At 43.9% G+C, this 17,106-nt stretch overlaps 1 protein-coding gene across 2 annotated transcripts in view; it reads left to right on the top strand.

The window, feature by feature from the left end:
- The window catches only part of ETFA (electron transfer flavoprotein subunit alpha), a 94,098-nt gene that overhangs the window by 33,317 nt on the left and 43,675 nt on the right, over nucleotides 1-17,106 (top strand). Inside the window, exon 9 of one of the 2 annotated variants that reach the window (XM_002721596.6) lies at nucleotides 14,515-14,597. The exons of the other annotated variant lie outside the window; for it this stretch is intronic. Within the exon in view, the coding sequence (XP_002721642.1) occupies nucleotides 14,515-14,597 (83 nt within the window). The remainder of the gene's footprint in view (nucleotides 1-14,514; nucleotides 14,598-17,106) is intronic. 2 annotated transcript variants of the gene reach the window in all.

Raw genomic sequence — 17,106 nt, 5'->3', positions numbered from 1 at the left:
AAAGTTTGAAGTCATACATTATGAGAGGTCTTCAAAAAGTTCTTTTAAATATATATTATGGAAAAACTATGCATAGATTTCAAAATGTTTTTGCATAAAAATACTTATCTTTTATTTCTGTTTTCCATGAACTTTTTGAAGTGCCCTTGTGTGCTCTGGAGACTAAGGGAACAGGTAGAGGAAGACCAGAGGAGTGTAGACGGGGCAGACTGCCATGGTTGAGTAGGCCTGGACGAGTGGAGAGCTGAGGGGGAGTCTCAGAGGAGCCAGCGGAGTACTGAGAGTAGCAAGGAGACCAGTGGGGGAGCGGAAGGTGCAACAGGGGAAGCAGAAAGAAGGGGGGAGGTGGTGGGACCAGTTCACCCAGGGCCTCAGGGGCCTTGGCAAGGAGATTGCTTCTCCTGAATGGGATGGGGAACCACTGGAGGGTTTGGCCAGAAGAGTGCTGTACTCTAGCACTTTTTTTTTTTAAATGTGCAGGGGAACCTACTCTTTTTTTTTTTTTTTTTTTTAATATTTATTTTTTGAGAGGCAGAGTTACAGACAGAGGAAGAGGCAGAGAGGGAGGTCTTCCATCCTCTGGTTCACTCCCCAAAAGACTCCAAAGGCTGGAGCTGCACCGATCAGGAGCCAGGAGCCAGGAGCTTCTCTGGGTCTCCCGCATGGGTGCAGGGGCCCAAGCACTGGGCCATCTTCTGCTGCTTTCCCAGGCCACAGCAGAGAGCTGGATCGGAAGTAGAGCAGCCAGGACTTGAACCCATGCCCATATGGGATGCTGGCGCCACAGGCAGAGGCTTAATGAACTATACCACAGTGTCGGCCCCTGTAACACATTTTAAAAGGTTTTGAAAATAAAGTGTAGGGGAGTAAGTGCAGTAAAGGGAGATCACTTAGGAGTCTACTTCAACCATCCAGGGGAGAGATTTGGTAGTTTGTCCCAGGATTGTGCCAGTAGATGTGGGGAGAAATGGCCAGTTTGGCATGTATTCAAAGATATTCAAAAGAGCCATCAGGGTTTTCTCAAGCTTTATTTTATTTATTTGAAGAGTTGAGTGACAGAAAAGGAGAGACACACAGGGAAACAATTCTATCTACTCACTCTGTCTATGGCTGCAATGGCCAGGGCTGGGCCAGGCCAAAGCCAGGAGCCTAAAACTCCATCCAGGTCTCCCAGTTGGGCTGCAGGGGGTCCAGGCACTTGGACCATCTTCTGCTGTTTTCCCAGGCATGTTAGCAGGGAGCTGGATCAGAAGTGGAGCACCCAGAGCTCAAACTGGGGCTCCAACGTGGGCTATTGCCATTATAGGTGGTGTCTTAACCTGATGTACCATGACACCCAAATCCTATCAGGATTTTCTGACAGATGGATTTGAATTGTGAGAAAAAAAAAATTCATCTTGGCATCTGAGCCAAGACGGAGAGGACCTCAAGTGGAAGAGTTTCCAGGGGAGGTCAGGAGCTGTTACGAGGGGTCTGGGGTTGCCCCACAGTGTGCTGTCAGTTAGGCAGGTGGTATAGGCATGCACAGTTAATTGGAGAAGTTGGGACTCGAGATATAAACGTGGGACTCAGTTGTACTTAGATGGAATTTGAAGCCACGGGACTGGATGGGATCACCAGTGGCAGTGAGTAAAGATGAAAGAGTTCCTGGGATTAAATCATAGACACTGTAAAATGAGAAGAGGAGAAGGAAGGCCAAAAAAGGAGTGGTGAGTCCGGCAGGGAAGCCTGAAAGAGACTGTGGTTTGGAACCTAAGTAAAGAGTTTCACTGAGAGAAAGAGGGATCAACTCTGCTGAGAGGTCGAGATGAGGACTGAAGAGTGACCCCTGTTTTCAGCCACCCGGAGGTCACTGGGGACTTTATGAGCAGCTTCTCTGGAGAGACGAGGAGAAGCCTGAGTGGTTTAGAGGAGTGGCCTGGGTCGCGGTTATCCGGCTGCGTTCACTTTATGAGAAGACACTGAGCAGCACGTTGTGTGTTGTCTTTTGTGTGCTGCTCCCCAAATGGCCGCAATGGCCAGAGCTGGGCTGATCCAAAGCCAGGTGCAGGGGCCCAAGCACTTGGGCCATCTTCCACTGCTTTCCCAGGCCATCGCAGAGAGCTGGATCAGAAATGGAGCAGCTGGGACTCAAACCGGCGCCCATATGGGATGCCGGCGCTGCAGGTGGAAGCTTAGCCTACTGTGCCACAGCACTGGCCCTGAGAGATAGGTATTGAGAGAGAGACTGACCTTCCATCCACTGGTTCATTCCCCAGATGCCCATAACAGCTGGGGCCAGGCTGAAGCCAGAAGCCTGGAACTCCATCCAGGTGTCTCACATGGATAGCAGGGATCCAAGCTCTTGGGCTATCATCTGCTGCCTTTCCCAGGCCCCTTGGCGGGAAGCTGGATCAGAAGCAGAATAGCTGGGACCCATCCAGCACTCTGATATGGGAAGCAGGTATCCCAATGGGCGGCTTAATCTGCTGTGCCACAGTACCCACCCCAGAGGGAACAGGGAAATGGAGTAGCTAGAGGGGGCGTGGGATCAGATAGTAATGTGTCTTGTGTGTCTCCGGATGGGAGTGCTCAGGTGCAGAGGGAGAACCCAGTCATTGGAGAGAAAGGGGAATTGCTAGAGCAGTGTCCTTTTAAAATATTTTATTTGAAAGGCACAGTTACAAGGGGAGAGAGACAGAGAGAGGGAGAGAGATAGAGAAGAGGGAGGGAGGGAGGGAGGGAGAGAGATCTTCATCTACTGGTTTGCTCTTCAAATGGCGGCAGGAACCAGGAACTCCATCCAGGTCTCCCACACGAGTGTAGAGGCCCAAACATTTGGGCCATCTTTCACTGCTTTCCCAGACTCAGTAGCAAGGAGTTGTATCAGAAGTGGAACAGCCAGGACTAGAACCTGCACCCATATGGGATGCCAGCATTGCAGGCAGTAGTTTAATGCCAGCCCCTGGAACAGTGTCCTTGAGTGGGCAGAGAGAAGGTGGACAGAGCTGCAAGGGGGAGGCAGGTGATGTAGGTGGAGCACATGATTGTTTCAGTTTTTCAGTGAATAGAAAGTGAAGCCAGCAGCTGAGAGCAAGGGTGTTCAAGAGGTTCAGGAAGTTTGATGCGAGAAAAAAAGGTAGAGATTATAGTTCTGGAAAGAGTCAGGTAATAAAAGGACCTGGGGAATTTAGTATGACTGCCAGAAAGCATCAAGGTCTGTTTACTTAAAGTCGAGCCCTGTTACCACGACTGAGTGCCGGAGTGTTTTTCTCCAGTCATGCTGAACTACACGAGCAGAGGTGGGGAGCAGTGGAGAGACTGCCTAATTGTTCCATTCCAAGTGAGGGTGATGATGTAGGGAGAGGCAAGGAAATTGAAGGCATAAGCAGAGGAGTGGCTAGAGTAATTGAGTATAGAATTGAAGGTGTGTAAAGGGAGAAGAGGACACGTAGGCAGAGGGGGACAGTGACTAGAATTTTAGGGCCCAGTGGGTTCAGAGCGTTGTTGGAGCTGGGAACAAAGGGAGGCAGCTGGAAAGAAGACATGAGACAGACAGTGGGAGTGGGGATTACCAAGGGACATTGGTAATGGAGAGGTCTGGGCCATAGCCGTGGATGTGGCCAAGGTGGGGTGGAGGACAAGATCATTGGAAGGGAGTTGTTCAAGGAACTGGGAAGCCAGGGTGCTGGAATATTTCCAAATTAAGAGGAGACTAGAATGTAGGACTTTAGGCTTTTGATCTGCCATATAAGAAGCCTGGAAATTGTCATTCTGTCTTAACAACAAATAGAAAACTGAAAAATCAACAACTCTTCCTAGATCCAGAAGAGACGTGAGGGCTCCTGGCAAACCACCGTCTCCAGGATGGGAGAGACTGAGAGTCACAGCTCAGCAGAGCAGGACCCCCAACGCAGCAGCCTCTACAGGAACCCAGATTCCTGGAGGGAAACCTGAACCAGGGTAGAGTTGTATAGCCTCAGTGCCAAACACTGCAGGTGAACCCTTTGGTGGGAGACCCCACACTTCTGTGAGGTTTACCTTCAGGAGCTCTAAGAAGTCCTTGCAGTGAAAACTGGAGGGAAATCCCCTGTTCCTCCCGTGGGTGGGGGCTGTTAATCCTCAGAGCATCCTGCTCTTCCTGGCAGTATCTGCCTCCAGGGGCATCTGCAGATGCTCCTTGACGTAGGGTAGGTCACATCCCAGCAAACCACTGTGACTGAAGATATCCTAGTCAGAAATGATCTGGGGGTGTTTGTTTAGCCTAGTGCAGGGGTAGGGAATGTCAGGCCTATGGGCTGTATAAGGCCCTGCCAAGGCAACCACAGGTGGGACTCAAAATTCAATAAATCTACATCAGACTAATTTTTAAGTTAATAATTTTGAATGGCCCATGAATGGTGTTATAAGTATCCAAATGGCACTTGGCAGAAAAAAGTTTCCCCACCCTGGTAAGATACTGATTAAGATGCCCACATCACATATCCGAGTTCCTGGGTTTGAGTCCTGACTCTGGTTCCTGACTCCAGCTTCCTGCTAATGTAGACTCTGGGGGAAACAGTGAAGACTAGTGATTGGGTTCTTGCCACCCACATGGGAGACCTGGATTGTATTCCCAGCTCCTTCTTTGGTCTGGTGCAACCCAGATCATTTAGGGAGTGAACCGGCAGGTGAGAACTCTGTCTCTGTCTCTCAAATAAAAATTAAAAATGGGTTTAATATACCTAATCTACTGATCATCATAGGTTAGCAACACAATACCCTGTAGAGAGCATGCTTTGTTGGTCCTCATGATTGCACAGTTAACTGGGAGCTGTGGCTGCTGCCGCTGCCCAGTGTTGCAAGAGAATGTACCATGACATATCACCAGCCTGAGAAGAGACCAACGTTCAGAACTTGGAGTATGGTTTCTACTGAATGTGTATAACTTTTGCACATCATAAAATTGAAAAATTGCAAGTTGAACCATCTTAATTCAGGATCTGTCTGTATTTAACCGGAGCCTTACCTGCTGAGTGTTATCAGAGCTGCCTGATGCGGGAGAAGGGTCTGTCCAATCCCAGCCCCCTGTATCCTTCTGCGTGTGAGAAGGGAAATACCCTTCTCCAGCCCATTCTGGCTGTCCTGTCCACGTATGGGGGAACGAGGAACTGAGGAGCATGGGAAAGGTTCCGAATCCAATCTCAGTGAAAGACCAACACCAAACCAGAGGACACAGGACACGTCCAGTCTTCCACACCTCACCGCCTTGTCACCACAGCTCAGCTACAGCGCTTCCTCTTATCCAGTGTGGCATGTCTGGTTATCAGGAAAATTTACAAGACGTCTTCTACAAGGTAGAAAGCATATCAAGCCTCAGAGCCAGCCGTGGTTGGAATTACCAGACTGGAAATTTATTTATTTATTTATTTATTTTTTTTTTTTTGTACCCAAGGAAAATTTTTATTTCTTTCATAAATTTAGAAATGGGTGTTTTCTAAATTTTTTTAAAAGAAAACTTATACCACTTCTATCTTATCTATGTATGGTATTTATATATTAGCAAACGTTCAGTTATAAAAACAGATATTTTCCTAAGGACTTTATTTTTTTTTTTTATCTTTTATTTAATGAATATAAATTTCCAAAGTACGACTCATGTGTTACAATGGCTTCCCCCCCCATACCGTCCCTCCCTCCCACAACCCCCCCCTTCCCACTCTCTCTCCCCCCCATTCACGTCAAGATTCATTTTCGATTATCTTAATATACAGAAGATCAGCCTAGCATACCTTAAGTAAGTATTTCAACAGTTTGCTCCCACACAGAAACATAAAGTGAAAAATAATAGATGATTTTTTTTAAATGATGATGAAATCAGATCAGACCTATTGTCATGTTTAATCCCAGTGAGAGTCAAGTTGGGAATTGATAATTTTTTTTTTTTTTTTTTTACAGAAGATCAGTTTAGTGTACATTAAGTAAAGATTTCAATCGTTTGCACCCCCATAGAAACACAAAGTGAAATATACTGTTTGGGTACTCGTTATAGCATTAAGCCTCAGTGTACAGCACGTTAAGGACAGAGATCCTACATGAGGAGTAAGTGCACAGTGACTCCTGCCGTTGACTTCACAAATTGACACTCCTGTTTATGGCATCAGTAATCTCCCTATGCACCAGTTATGAGTTTCCAAGGCTATGGAAGCCCCCTGAGTTCTCCGACTCTTATCTTGTTTAGACACGGTCATAGTCAAAGTGGAGGTTCTCTCCTCCCTTCAGAGAAAGGCACCTCCCTCTTTGAAGACCTGTTCTTTCCACTGGGATCTCACTCACAGAGATCTTTTTGCCAGAGTGTCTTGGCTTTCCATGCCTGAAATACTCCAGACTGGAAATTTAATTAATATGCTGAGGCTCTAATGAACAAAGTAGATAGTGTACAAGAACAGATGGGCAATCTAAGCAGAGAGAGAAATCCTAAGACTGAAAAAAAATCCTAGAGATAAAAAACATGGTGACAGAAGAATGCCTTTCGTGATTTATTTGTAGACTGTGTACAGTTGAGGAAAGACTCTGAGCTCAAGGGTATCTCAGTAGAAGCCTCCATAACTGGAAAGCAAGGGGAAAGCATGCGAAATATGTAACTGGAGTACAGCTACAAAAAGCACAACGTATGTGTAATGAGAAAAGCGGGAGGAGGAGAAAGAAAGGAACAGAAACAACATTTGAAGCTGTCACGGGTGAGAATCTCTCCAGATTAATGTTAGATCCCAAATACCAGACCCAAGAAGCTCAGAGAACGCCAAATAGGAAAAGTGCCAGAAAAAGCACACCTATGCATATGATTTTCAAAGTACAGAAAATCAAAGGTGAAAAGAAAATTATTGAAAGAAGCCAGAGGAAGAAACGCCTCACCTGTATAGGAGAGTTTGTGTGATAATGATATTTGACTTGTCTTCAGAAACCATGGAGGCACCAGGGAGTGGAGAAGATGTCTGAAGTGTTAGAAAAAATCCACCAACCTCGAACTCTTCACCCTGAGAAATTACTCTGTAAAAGTGAGAGTGGTGTCCAGTCCTGCAAAAGATGCTTAAGGATGTGTTGTACACAGAAACACAATCATCAATATGAAGTCACCTTGAATGTAAATGGCCTCAACTCTCCAGTTAAAACACACAGACTGGCTGAATGGATGAAAAAACAAAACCCATCTCTTTGCTGCCTACAAAAAACACATCTCACCAACAAAGATGCATGCAGAATGAAAGTGAAAGGATGGAAAAAGATATTCAATGCCAACAGAAACAAAAAAAAACTGTTAGACAAAGAAGGGCACTATATAATGGTTAAGGGATCAATTCAACAGGAAGATGGAACTATTATAAATTTATATGCACCTAATTGCAGGGCACCTGGCCATTTAAAAGAAATGATAAGGGATTTAAAGGGAGAATTAGACCCAATACAGTAGTATTAGGGGAACTTCAGTACTCCATCTTCAGCAATGGACAGATCAACCAGACAGAAAATCCACAAGGAAACAGCAGATTTAATTGACACTGTAGACCAAATGGACCTAACAGATATCTGTAGAACTTTTCATCCTATGGTTGCAGAATACACATTCTTCCTAGCAGTGCATGGAACTTTCTCTAGGATTGACCACATACTAGGCCATAGAGCAAGTCTCAGCAAATTAAAAAAAATTGAAATCATGCTATGTGTTTTCTCAGACCAGACCAGAATGGAATAAAGCTGGAATCTCTGAAGCCTGTGCAAACACATGGAGACTGAACAACATGCTCCTGAATGAACAGGGGGTCATCAAAAAAATCAAACGAGAAATCAAAAACTTTCTGGAGACAAATGAAGATGACAGCAGAACATATCAAAACTTATGGGATACAGCAAAAGCAGTGTTAACAGGAAAGTTTATAGCAGTAGGTGTTAACATCAAGAAATTGGAAAGGCAACAAATAAATGAGCTATCAATGCATCTCATGGATCTAGAAAAACAACAGCAGACCAAACCCAAACTTAATAGGAGAAAAGAAATAATTAAAATTATAGAAGAAATCAGCAAAATTGAATTAAAAAACATTATAGAAGATCAGCAAAACGAAGAGCTGGGGTTTTGAAAAAATAAACAAAATTGACACACCTTTGGCCCAACTAACCAAAAAAGGAGAGAGAAGACCCAAATCAATAAAATTAGAGCTGAAAAAGGAAATGTAACAACAAACACCACAAAAATAAAAAGAATCATCAGAAATTACTACAAAGAGTTGTATGCAAACAAACTGGGAAATCTAAAAGAAATGGATAGATTCCTGGACACACTCAGCCTACCTAAATTGAGCCATTAAGACATGGAAAACCTAAACAGACTTATAACCAAGACAGAAATTGAATCAGTAATAAATGCCCTCCCAACAAAGAAAAGCCCAGGACCGGATGGCTTCACTGCTGAATCCTACCAGACATTTAAAGAACTAACTCCAGTTCTTCTTATGTTATTCAAAACAACTGAAAGAGAGGGAATCCTCCCAAATTCTTTTTACAAAGCCAGCATCACCTTAATTCCTAAACCCGAAAAAGATGCAACAAAGAAAGAGAATTATAGACCAATTTCCCTGATGAACATAGATGCAAAAATCCTCAATAAAATTCTGGCCAATAGAATGCAACAACACATCAGAAAGATCATCCACCCAGACCAGGTGGGATTTATCCTTGGTATGCAGGGATGGTTCAACAATCACAAATCAATCAATGTGATATACCACATCAATAAACTGCTGAACAAAAACCATATGATTATCTCAATAGATGCAAAGAAAGCATTTGATAAAAATACAACACCCTTTCATGATGAAAACGCTAAGCAAATTGGGTATAGAAGGAACATTCCTCAACATAATCAAGGCAATTTATGACAAACTCATGGCCAGCATCATATTGAATGGGTAAAAGTTGGAAGCATTTCCACTGAGATCTGGCACGAGACAGGGATGCCCACTCTCACCATTGCTATTCAGTGTATTCCTGGAAGTTTTAGCCAGTGCCATTAGGCAAGAAAAAAATCAAAGGGATACAAATTGGGAAAGAAGAAGTCCAACTATCCCTTTTTGCGGATGATATGATTCTTTATATAAGGGATCCAAAAAACTCCACAAGGAGAGTATCAGAACTCATGGAAGAGTTTGGTAAAGTAGCAGGATGTAAAGTAAATGCACAAAAATCAACAGCCTTTGTATACACAGACAATGCAATGGCTGAGAAAGAACTTCTAAGATCCATCCCATTCATAATAGCTATAAAAAATAATTAAATACCATGGAATAAACTTAACCAAGGTTGTCAAAGATCTCTACAATGAGAATCGCAAAACATTAAAGAAAGAAATAGAAGAAGATACAAAAAAAATGGAAAAATCTTCCATGTTCATGGATTGGAACAATCAATATCATAAAAATGTCCATTCTTCCAAAAGCAATTTACAAATTCAGTGCGACACCAATCAAAATACCAAAGACATTCTTCTCAGATCTAGAAAAAATGATGCTGAAATTAACATGGAGGCACAGGAGACCTCAAATAGCTAAAGCAATCTATACAACAAAAACAAACCCGGAGGCATCACAATACCAGATCTCAAGACTGGGCAGTTATAATCAAAACAGCCTGGTTCTGGTACAAAAACAGATGGATAGACCAATGGAACAGGATAGAAACACCAGAAATCAATCCAAACATCTGCAACCAACTTAATATTTGATCAAGGAGCTAAACCCAATTGCTGAAGCAATGACAATCTATTCAACAAATGGTGGGGCTAGTGCTGTGGTGTAGTGGGTAAAGCCGCCGCCTGCAGTGCTGGCATCCCACATGGGCACAGGTTCAAGTCCTGGCTGCTCCACTTCCGATCCAGCTCTCTGCTATGGCCTGGGAAAGCAATGGAAGATGTCCCGAGTCCTTGGGCCCCTGCATCTGTGTGGGAGACTCAGAAGAGGCTGCTGGCTCCTGGCTTAGGATCTGCACAGCTCCTGCCATTGTGGCCAATTGGAGAGTGAACCAGCAGATGAAAGACCTCTCTCTCTGCCTCTTTTCTCAGTGTAACTGTGAATTTCAAATAAATAAATAAGTCTTTTTTTAAAAAAAAAAAAAGAAAAACTGGTGCTGGGGAAATTGGATTTCCACATGCAGAAGTATGAAGCAAGACCCCCTACCTCACACCTTACAGAAAAATCCATGCAACATGGATTAAAGATCAAAATCTATGACCTAACACCTTGAAATTATTGGAGAACGTTGGAGAAACCCTGCAAGATACTGGCACAGGCAAAGACTTCTTGGAAAAGACCCCAGAGGCACAGGTAGCCAAATCCATAATTAACAACTGGGATTACATCAAATTGAGAAGTTTCTGTATGGCGAAAGAAGCAGTCAGGAAAGTGAAGAGGCAACTGACAGAATGGGAGAAACTATTTGCAAACTATTCAACTGATAACGGATTAATAGCCAGAATCTACAAAGAGATTAAGAAACTCCACAACAACAACAAAAAAATCTACTTAAGAGGTGGACCTAGGACTTAAACAGACATTTTTCAAAAGAGGAAATCCAAATGGCCAACAGACACATGAAAAAATGTTCAGGGTCACTAGCCCTCAGGGAAATGCAAATCAAAACCACATTGAGGGGCCGGCACCATGGCTCACTAGGCTAATCCTCCGCCTTGCAGCGCCGGCACACTGGGTTCTAGTCCCGGTCGGGGCGCTGGATTCTGTCCCGGTTGCCCCTCTTCCAGGCCAGTTCTCTGCTGTGGCCCGGGAGGGCAGTGGAGGATGGCCCAAGTACTTGGGCCCTGCACCCTATGGGAGACCAGGATAAGTACCTGGCTCTGCCATCAGATCAGCGCAGTGCGCCAGCTGTAGCGTGCCAGCCGCGGCGGCCATTGGAGGATGAACCAATGGCAAAGGAAGACCTTTCTGTCTCAATCTCTCTCACTGTCCACTCTGCCTGTCAAAAAAAAAAAAAAAAAAAAAAAAGAAAGAAAAAAAAAACCCACATTGAGGTTTCACCTCACCCTGTTAGAATGGCTTTGATACAGAAATCAAAAAACAACAAATGCTGTTGAGGATGTGCGAAAAAAGGTACACTAATGCACTATTGGTGGGAATGTAAACTGGTAAAGCCACTATGGAAATCAGTTTGGAGATACCTCAGAAATCTGAATATAACCCTACCATATGACCTAGGCATCCCACTCCTTGGAATTTACCCAAGGGAAATTAAATCGGCAAATAAAGGAGCTATCTTCACCTCAATGTTTATTGCAATAGCTAAGAAATGGACTCAACCTAAATAATGCCTGTCAACTGAAGATTGGATAAACAAATTATAGGATATGTACTCTATGGAATACTACATAGTGATAAAAAATGAAATCCAGTCATTTGCAGCAAAATGGAGGAATCTGGAAAGCATCATATGAGTGAAGTAAGCTAGTCCCAAAGGGACAAATATCGTATGTTCTCCCTGATCTGTGACGACTAACTGAGCACCTAAAAGGAAACCTGTAGAAGAGAAACTGACACTATGAGAAGCAATGACTTGATCAGCCCTTGTCCTGACTGTCGAGGAACAGCTTACTATTTTATTCTTTTTAGTATTTTCTTTTTCTACTTAATGCCATTGATTGAACTCTTTAGTTAATACAGAATTATTCTTAGGTGTTTAAGTCCAACTGAAAATTGATCTCTGTAAGAAATAAGAGAATAAGAGAGGGAGGAGATATACAATTGGGCCCATGTTCCCACGGACTTACCCCTAAGGGTAAAGCTAAAAACTTGCTATGGGACTCTAAATCCCATTAAGTTGGCAGGTACTAATGCCGTCGTACTAGTTCAAGGGATCAGTTTAAGTGCATAACTGATCATAAAGATAGGAATAAGTGTCAAAGGGATCACATAATTAAGGCTAAGTGTCTGCTAATAGCAATAGATAGAATGATCCAACATGGGAAGCAGGCCACACAGCAGACTCATAGAATGACAAACGCCCTAAACAGCACTCTGGCCTCAAAATCAACCCTTAAGGCATTCAGATCTAGCTAAAAAGCCCATGAGAGCGTGTCAGGCATGGAGAGCCAAGACACTGTGGCAAAAAATGGCCTACGTGAAAGATCTCTGTGAGTGAGATCTCGGTGGAAAGAAGGGGCCATCAAAGGAGGAGGTACCTTTCTCTGAAGGGAGGAGAGACCTTCCACTTGGACTATGACCTTGTCTAAATAAGGTCGGAGTTTATGGACTCAAGAGGCTTCCATAGCCTGGCAACTCAGGACAAGAGCCTCGGGTGATTATGGACATCATAAATAAGAGTGTCAGTTGTTAAATCAACAACAGGAGTCACTGTGCGCTTGCTCCCCATGGAGGACCTCTGTCCTTAATGAGTTGTACTATGCGAATTAACGGTAAAACTTGTCTTCAAACAGTACTTTATACTTTGTGTTTCCGTGTGGGTGCAAACTGTTGAAATCTTTACTTAGTATAGAGTTGATCTTCTGTATTTAAAGATAATTAAAAATGAATCTTAATGAAGGATGAGGATAGGAGAGGAAGTAGGAGGTAAGACAGGAGTTGGGGTGGGAGGGCGGGTGTGGGGGAAAAAACCGCTGTATTCCAAAAGCTGTACCCATGAAATTTGTATTTATTAAATAAAAGCTTTCTAAAAAAAAGGGGGTGAAATAAAGACTTTCTTAAACAAAAATTGAAGGAATTTGTTAAGTTTTTTCAAAGAAATTGCAAGGGAAGGAAATGGTGTATATAAAGCAGGAAAAAGAGAAATGAAGGAGTTGTAAAACTTTAATTTTTCCTTTTATTTGACTAATATATAACAATCTGCTCAAAATGTTAACAGCCACTCTGTATTCAGTTAGCATATATTCATATGTGTCCTTGTGCTTATGTATCAGTTAAATGAACGACAGCAAAGGTGACAAGGAAGAGGAGGTGGGAAGTGGGATTATTTGGTTATTATGTGGTATTTGTCCCCCCTGTGAAGTGATACTCTGCTACTGGAAAGCAGAAGTGGATTACTTGTAAATGCATACTGCAAATTCTTGGACAGCCACTAAAAAATGTACAGCTGTTATGTGGTGCAGCGAGTTAATGGCCTGGCCTGACGTGCCGGCATCCCATATGGGTGCTGGATTTAGTCCTGGCTGCTCCTCTTCTGATGCAGCTCTCTGCTATGGCCTGGGAAAGCAGTGGAAGATGGCCCAAGTGCTTGGGTCCCTGCGCCCACGTGGGAGACCCGGAAGAAGCACCTGGCTCTTGCTTCGGTTTGGCGCAACTCCAGCTGTTGCGGCCATCTGGGGAGTGAACTAGCGGGTGGAAGACCTCTCTCTCTGTCTTTACCTCTCTCTTTGGCTCTTTCAAATAAATAAAATAAATATTTTTTAAAAAAGAAAAAATGTAATCATAAAATGCTCAATTAAAACCAGAAAAAAACAGAAAGAGTGAAAAATGGAAAACAATAACAAATGTGACAAATACTTTTTTTAAAAAATTATTTATCTGAAATTCAGAGTTACACAGAGAGAGAAGGAGAGGCAGAGAGAGAGAGAGAGAGAGACAGAGATCTTTCATCCGCTGGTTCATTCCCCAGATGTCCGCAACGGCCTGAGCTGTGCCGTTCCGAAGCCAGGAGCCAGGAGCTTCTTTTAGGACTCACACGTGGGTGCAGGGACCCAAGGAATTGGGCCATCTTCCACTGGTTTCCCAGGCCATAGCAGAGAGCTAGATCAGAAGTGGGGCAGCCGGAACTTGAACTGGCTCCCATCTGGGACACCAGCCCTGCAGGTGAATGTTTAACCTACTACAGCACAGCGCCGCCACGACTGTGGGGCTTCTTGGGACTGACGTGAAGAAAGGGCAGGATGCACTTAGCCAACTGGAGCGAGTCGTCCTGTCTGTGGCCGCTTCTTGCCCTCTCTGGCTGGTGGTGAAGAGGCCAGAGGCTCATTGCTGGCTCCTGCTGGGGAAGGGACTATTTTAACTCCAAGGTTAGGGTTCTTGTGGAAGGCAAATAGAAAATAAAATTTTTGTTTATTTATTTGACAGCAAATATCGGTTAAACCTTTATCTTGTGTCATATGTAGTTAGTCCCAAAAAGTGATGAAATTCCAGCACGTTTCTTCAGAAGTTGTGGGTTACTGTGTAAAGAGCATCACGTAATAACATCCTAAACAGATTGTCGTGGAAACTTATGAGTGCCTTTTTTGGTAAAGCAAGCAGAGGAGTTAAGCCACATTTTAAACCTGAAATTCATGGGTAAAATAGCATTTTGTGAAGATTTGTGTATGAAATGCACCAGTACTTAGAATTCTCAATTAGTGGTGGGGAATTAAAAAAAAAAAAAAAAAAAACTGTAAAGTTCTGTATAAATCTCCAGCTGTCCTGTGTCAGTGGCTTTGTTTACAGTTCTCAGTGAATGTCCCAACTGGCTGGATCACAGAGCTTGAGAAAAATGACAACTGTTTTTCCCTCTTAGTTGGTGCTTCCCGCGCTGCTGTTGATGCTGGCTATGTTCCCAATGACATGCAAGTCGGACAGACAGGAAAAATAGTAGCACCAGTAAGTACCGCAGTAAAACGTGCCGTGGAAAACTGGGGATAAGCACCGTATGTATTTGTTGAACAGTAATCTCCATGATTTATGTCTTCTTCAGTGTTCCCAAGTGGTTAGTCCTCTCCACGGTGAGTGTGTGCTTCTCGCAGGGCCGAGGACGTCTCGGTCTCAGTGAAATGCCCAGCTGCTCTTCACTGCAGGCTCATTTATTTAAAGCAGTGGAACGCTTCGTCGAATGAAGTCATGTCACAGCCTCAAATACAAAACTCATAAAATGGCATTTCATTAAGTTGAACTTAGAAATTCACATTGATAACGTCTGCCACAAAACCTTTAGGGCAGGAATGGGGAATGTCCAGCCCGCAGGCCGTGTCAAGCCCATGAAATCCTTTGGTCTGGGCCTGCCAAGGCAACCGCAGGCGAGACTCAAAATTCAGTGACTCTATAGCAGGCTAATTTTTAAGTTGGTAACGCTGTATGGTCCACAAATGATGTTATAAGGAACCAGATGGCAGGGCTGGCATTGTGGTGGAGTGGGAAAAGCTGCTGCCTGCAGTGCCAGCATCCCATGTGGGCAATGGTTCGAGTCCTAGCTGCTCCACTTCTGATCCACTCCCTGCTGATGGCCTGGAGAGCCGCAGAAGATGGTCCAAGTGCTTGGGCCCCTGCACCCACGTGGGAGACTCAGAGGAAGCTCCTGGCTCCTGGCTCCTGATCAGCCCAGCTCCAGCCATTGCAGCCATTTAGGGAGTGACCCAGTGAATGGAAGATATCTCTGTCTTTCTGCCTACGCCTCTCTTTAACTCTGCCTTTCAAATAAATAAATAAATCTTTTTTAAAAAATTAAATATCCAGATGGCCCTTGGTAGAAAGAAAGTTCCCCTCCCCTACTTTGGAGTATAAAATCCATCTGTGAGAACAATGAGCCTATGTTAATGACTTTGGGAGTGTGAATGACAATTTTTGTTTTAAATATTCTGAATTCCTGCTTTATTGCTGTATTTTGTCTAGCTGTATGAATTTCAGAAAATTCTGATCCGTATTAGGTAAGTGATACTAAGACATTCTTCAGTTAAACCTGTGAGAATTCTAAAAGAAAGAGCAGGAAATTTGTTTCAAAGTTGGATCACTAGTACTGCCCACATTTCTTAGGTGAGTAGAGTTCTCAGCCAGTTTAAACGTATGGGATGAGGAAAATCTATTTTTTTCCAATTGTGTTTCAAAACAAAATGTGTTCTTTATGTCAAAACAAGATATTAATTCATATTTGTTAAAAAACTGATTCCTCAGTGCCCTGGTCCATGAGATTTTCACTCGAAACTTCAAATAAATCAAAGTTTTTTTTTTTTTTTAAAGATTTATTTATTTATTTGAAAGGCAGAGAGAAAAGGAGAGAGAGAGAGAGAGAGAGAGAGAGAGAGAGAGAGATATCAATCTTCCATCTGCTGGTGCATTCCCCAGATAGCTGCAGTAGCTAGGTCTGGGCCAGGCTGAAGTCAGGAGCCTGGAACTCCATCCGGGTGTCCCATGTAGATGGCAGGGGCCTGAGTACTTGGACCATCTTCTGCTGCTTTTCCAAGCACATTGTCAGGAAGCTGGATCAGAAGTGGAGCAGCTAGGGTTTGAACCAGCCTTCACATGGGACGCTGGCATTGCACGCAGCTTAACCCACTGTGCCACATTGCCAGCCCCTCACACATTTTAATAGTCTTTTGAAGCATCTGTTCAAATCGTATGCCTATTAATTAAAATTGGGATATTATTTCTGTATTGTCTGTATATAGCCCGCATACAAATTCTTTGTCAGATAGATGCTGTGAATGTGTTTTTTCCCATCCTAGGACTTCCCTACTCTTTTTTTTTTTTTTTTTTTTTTTGATGAGCAGACTTTCAGGTTTTTTTTTTTTTAATTTTTTAAAAAAGATTTTTAGCCGGCGCCGTGGCTCAATAGGCTAATCCTCCACCTTGCGGCGCCGGCACACCGGGTTCTAGTCCCGGTTGGGGCGCCGGATTCTGTCCCGGTTGCCCCTCTTCCAGGCCAGCTCTCTGCTATGGCCAGGGAGTGCAGTGGAGGATGGCCCAGGTGCTTGGGCCCTGCACCCCATGGGAGACCAGGAAAAGCACCTGGCTCCTGGCTCCTGCCATCGGATCAGCGCGGTGCGCCGGCTGCAGCGGCGGCCATTGGAGGGTGAACCAACGGCAAAGGAAGACCTTTCTCTCTGTCTCTCTCACTGTCCACTCTGCCTGTCAAAAAAAAAAAAAAAAAAAAAAGATTTTTAATTACTTGAGAGGTAGAGTTAAAGACAGAGAGAGGGAGAAACACAGAGGTCTTCCATCTGCTGATTTACTTCCCAAATGGCCACAAGGGCCAGACCTGAGCCAATCTGAAGCCAGGAGCCAGGATCTTCCTCTGTGTCTCCCACACAGGTATAGGGGCCCAAGGACACAGGCCATCTTACATTGCTTTCCCTGGCTGTAGCAGAGAGCTGGGTTGGAAGAGGAGTAGCCGGGACAC

Source organism: Oryctolagus cuniculus, chromosome 12, assembly GCF_051225735.1.
Source record: "Oryctolagus cuniculus isolate XC-2025 breed Fujian yellow rabbit chromosome 12, ASM5122573v1, whole genome shotgun sequence".
Taxonomy (NCBI): Eukaryota; Metazoa; Chordata; class Mammalia; order Lagomorpha; family Leporidae; genus Oryctolagus; species Oryctolagus cuniculus.
This window is presented reverse-complemented; position numbering and strand designations above follow the sequence as displayed.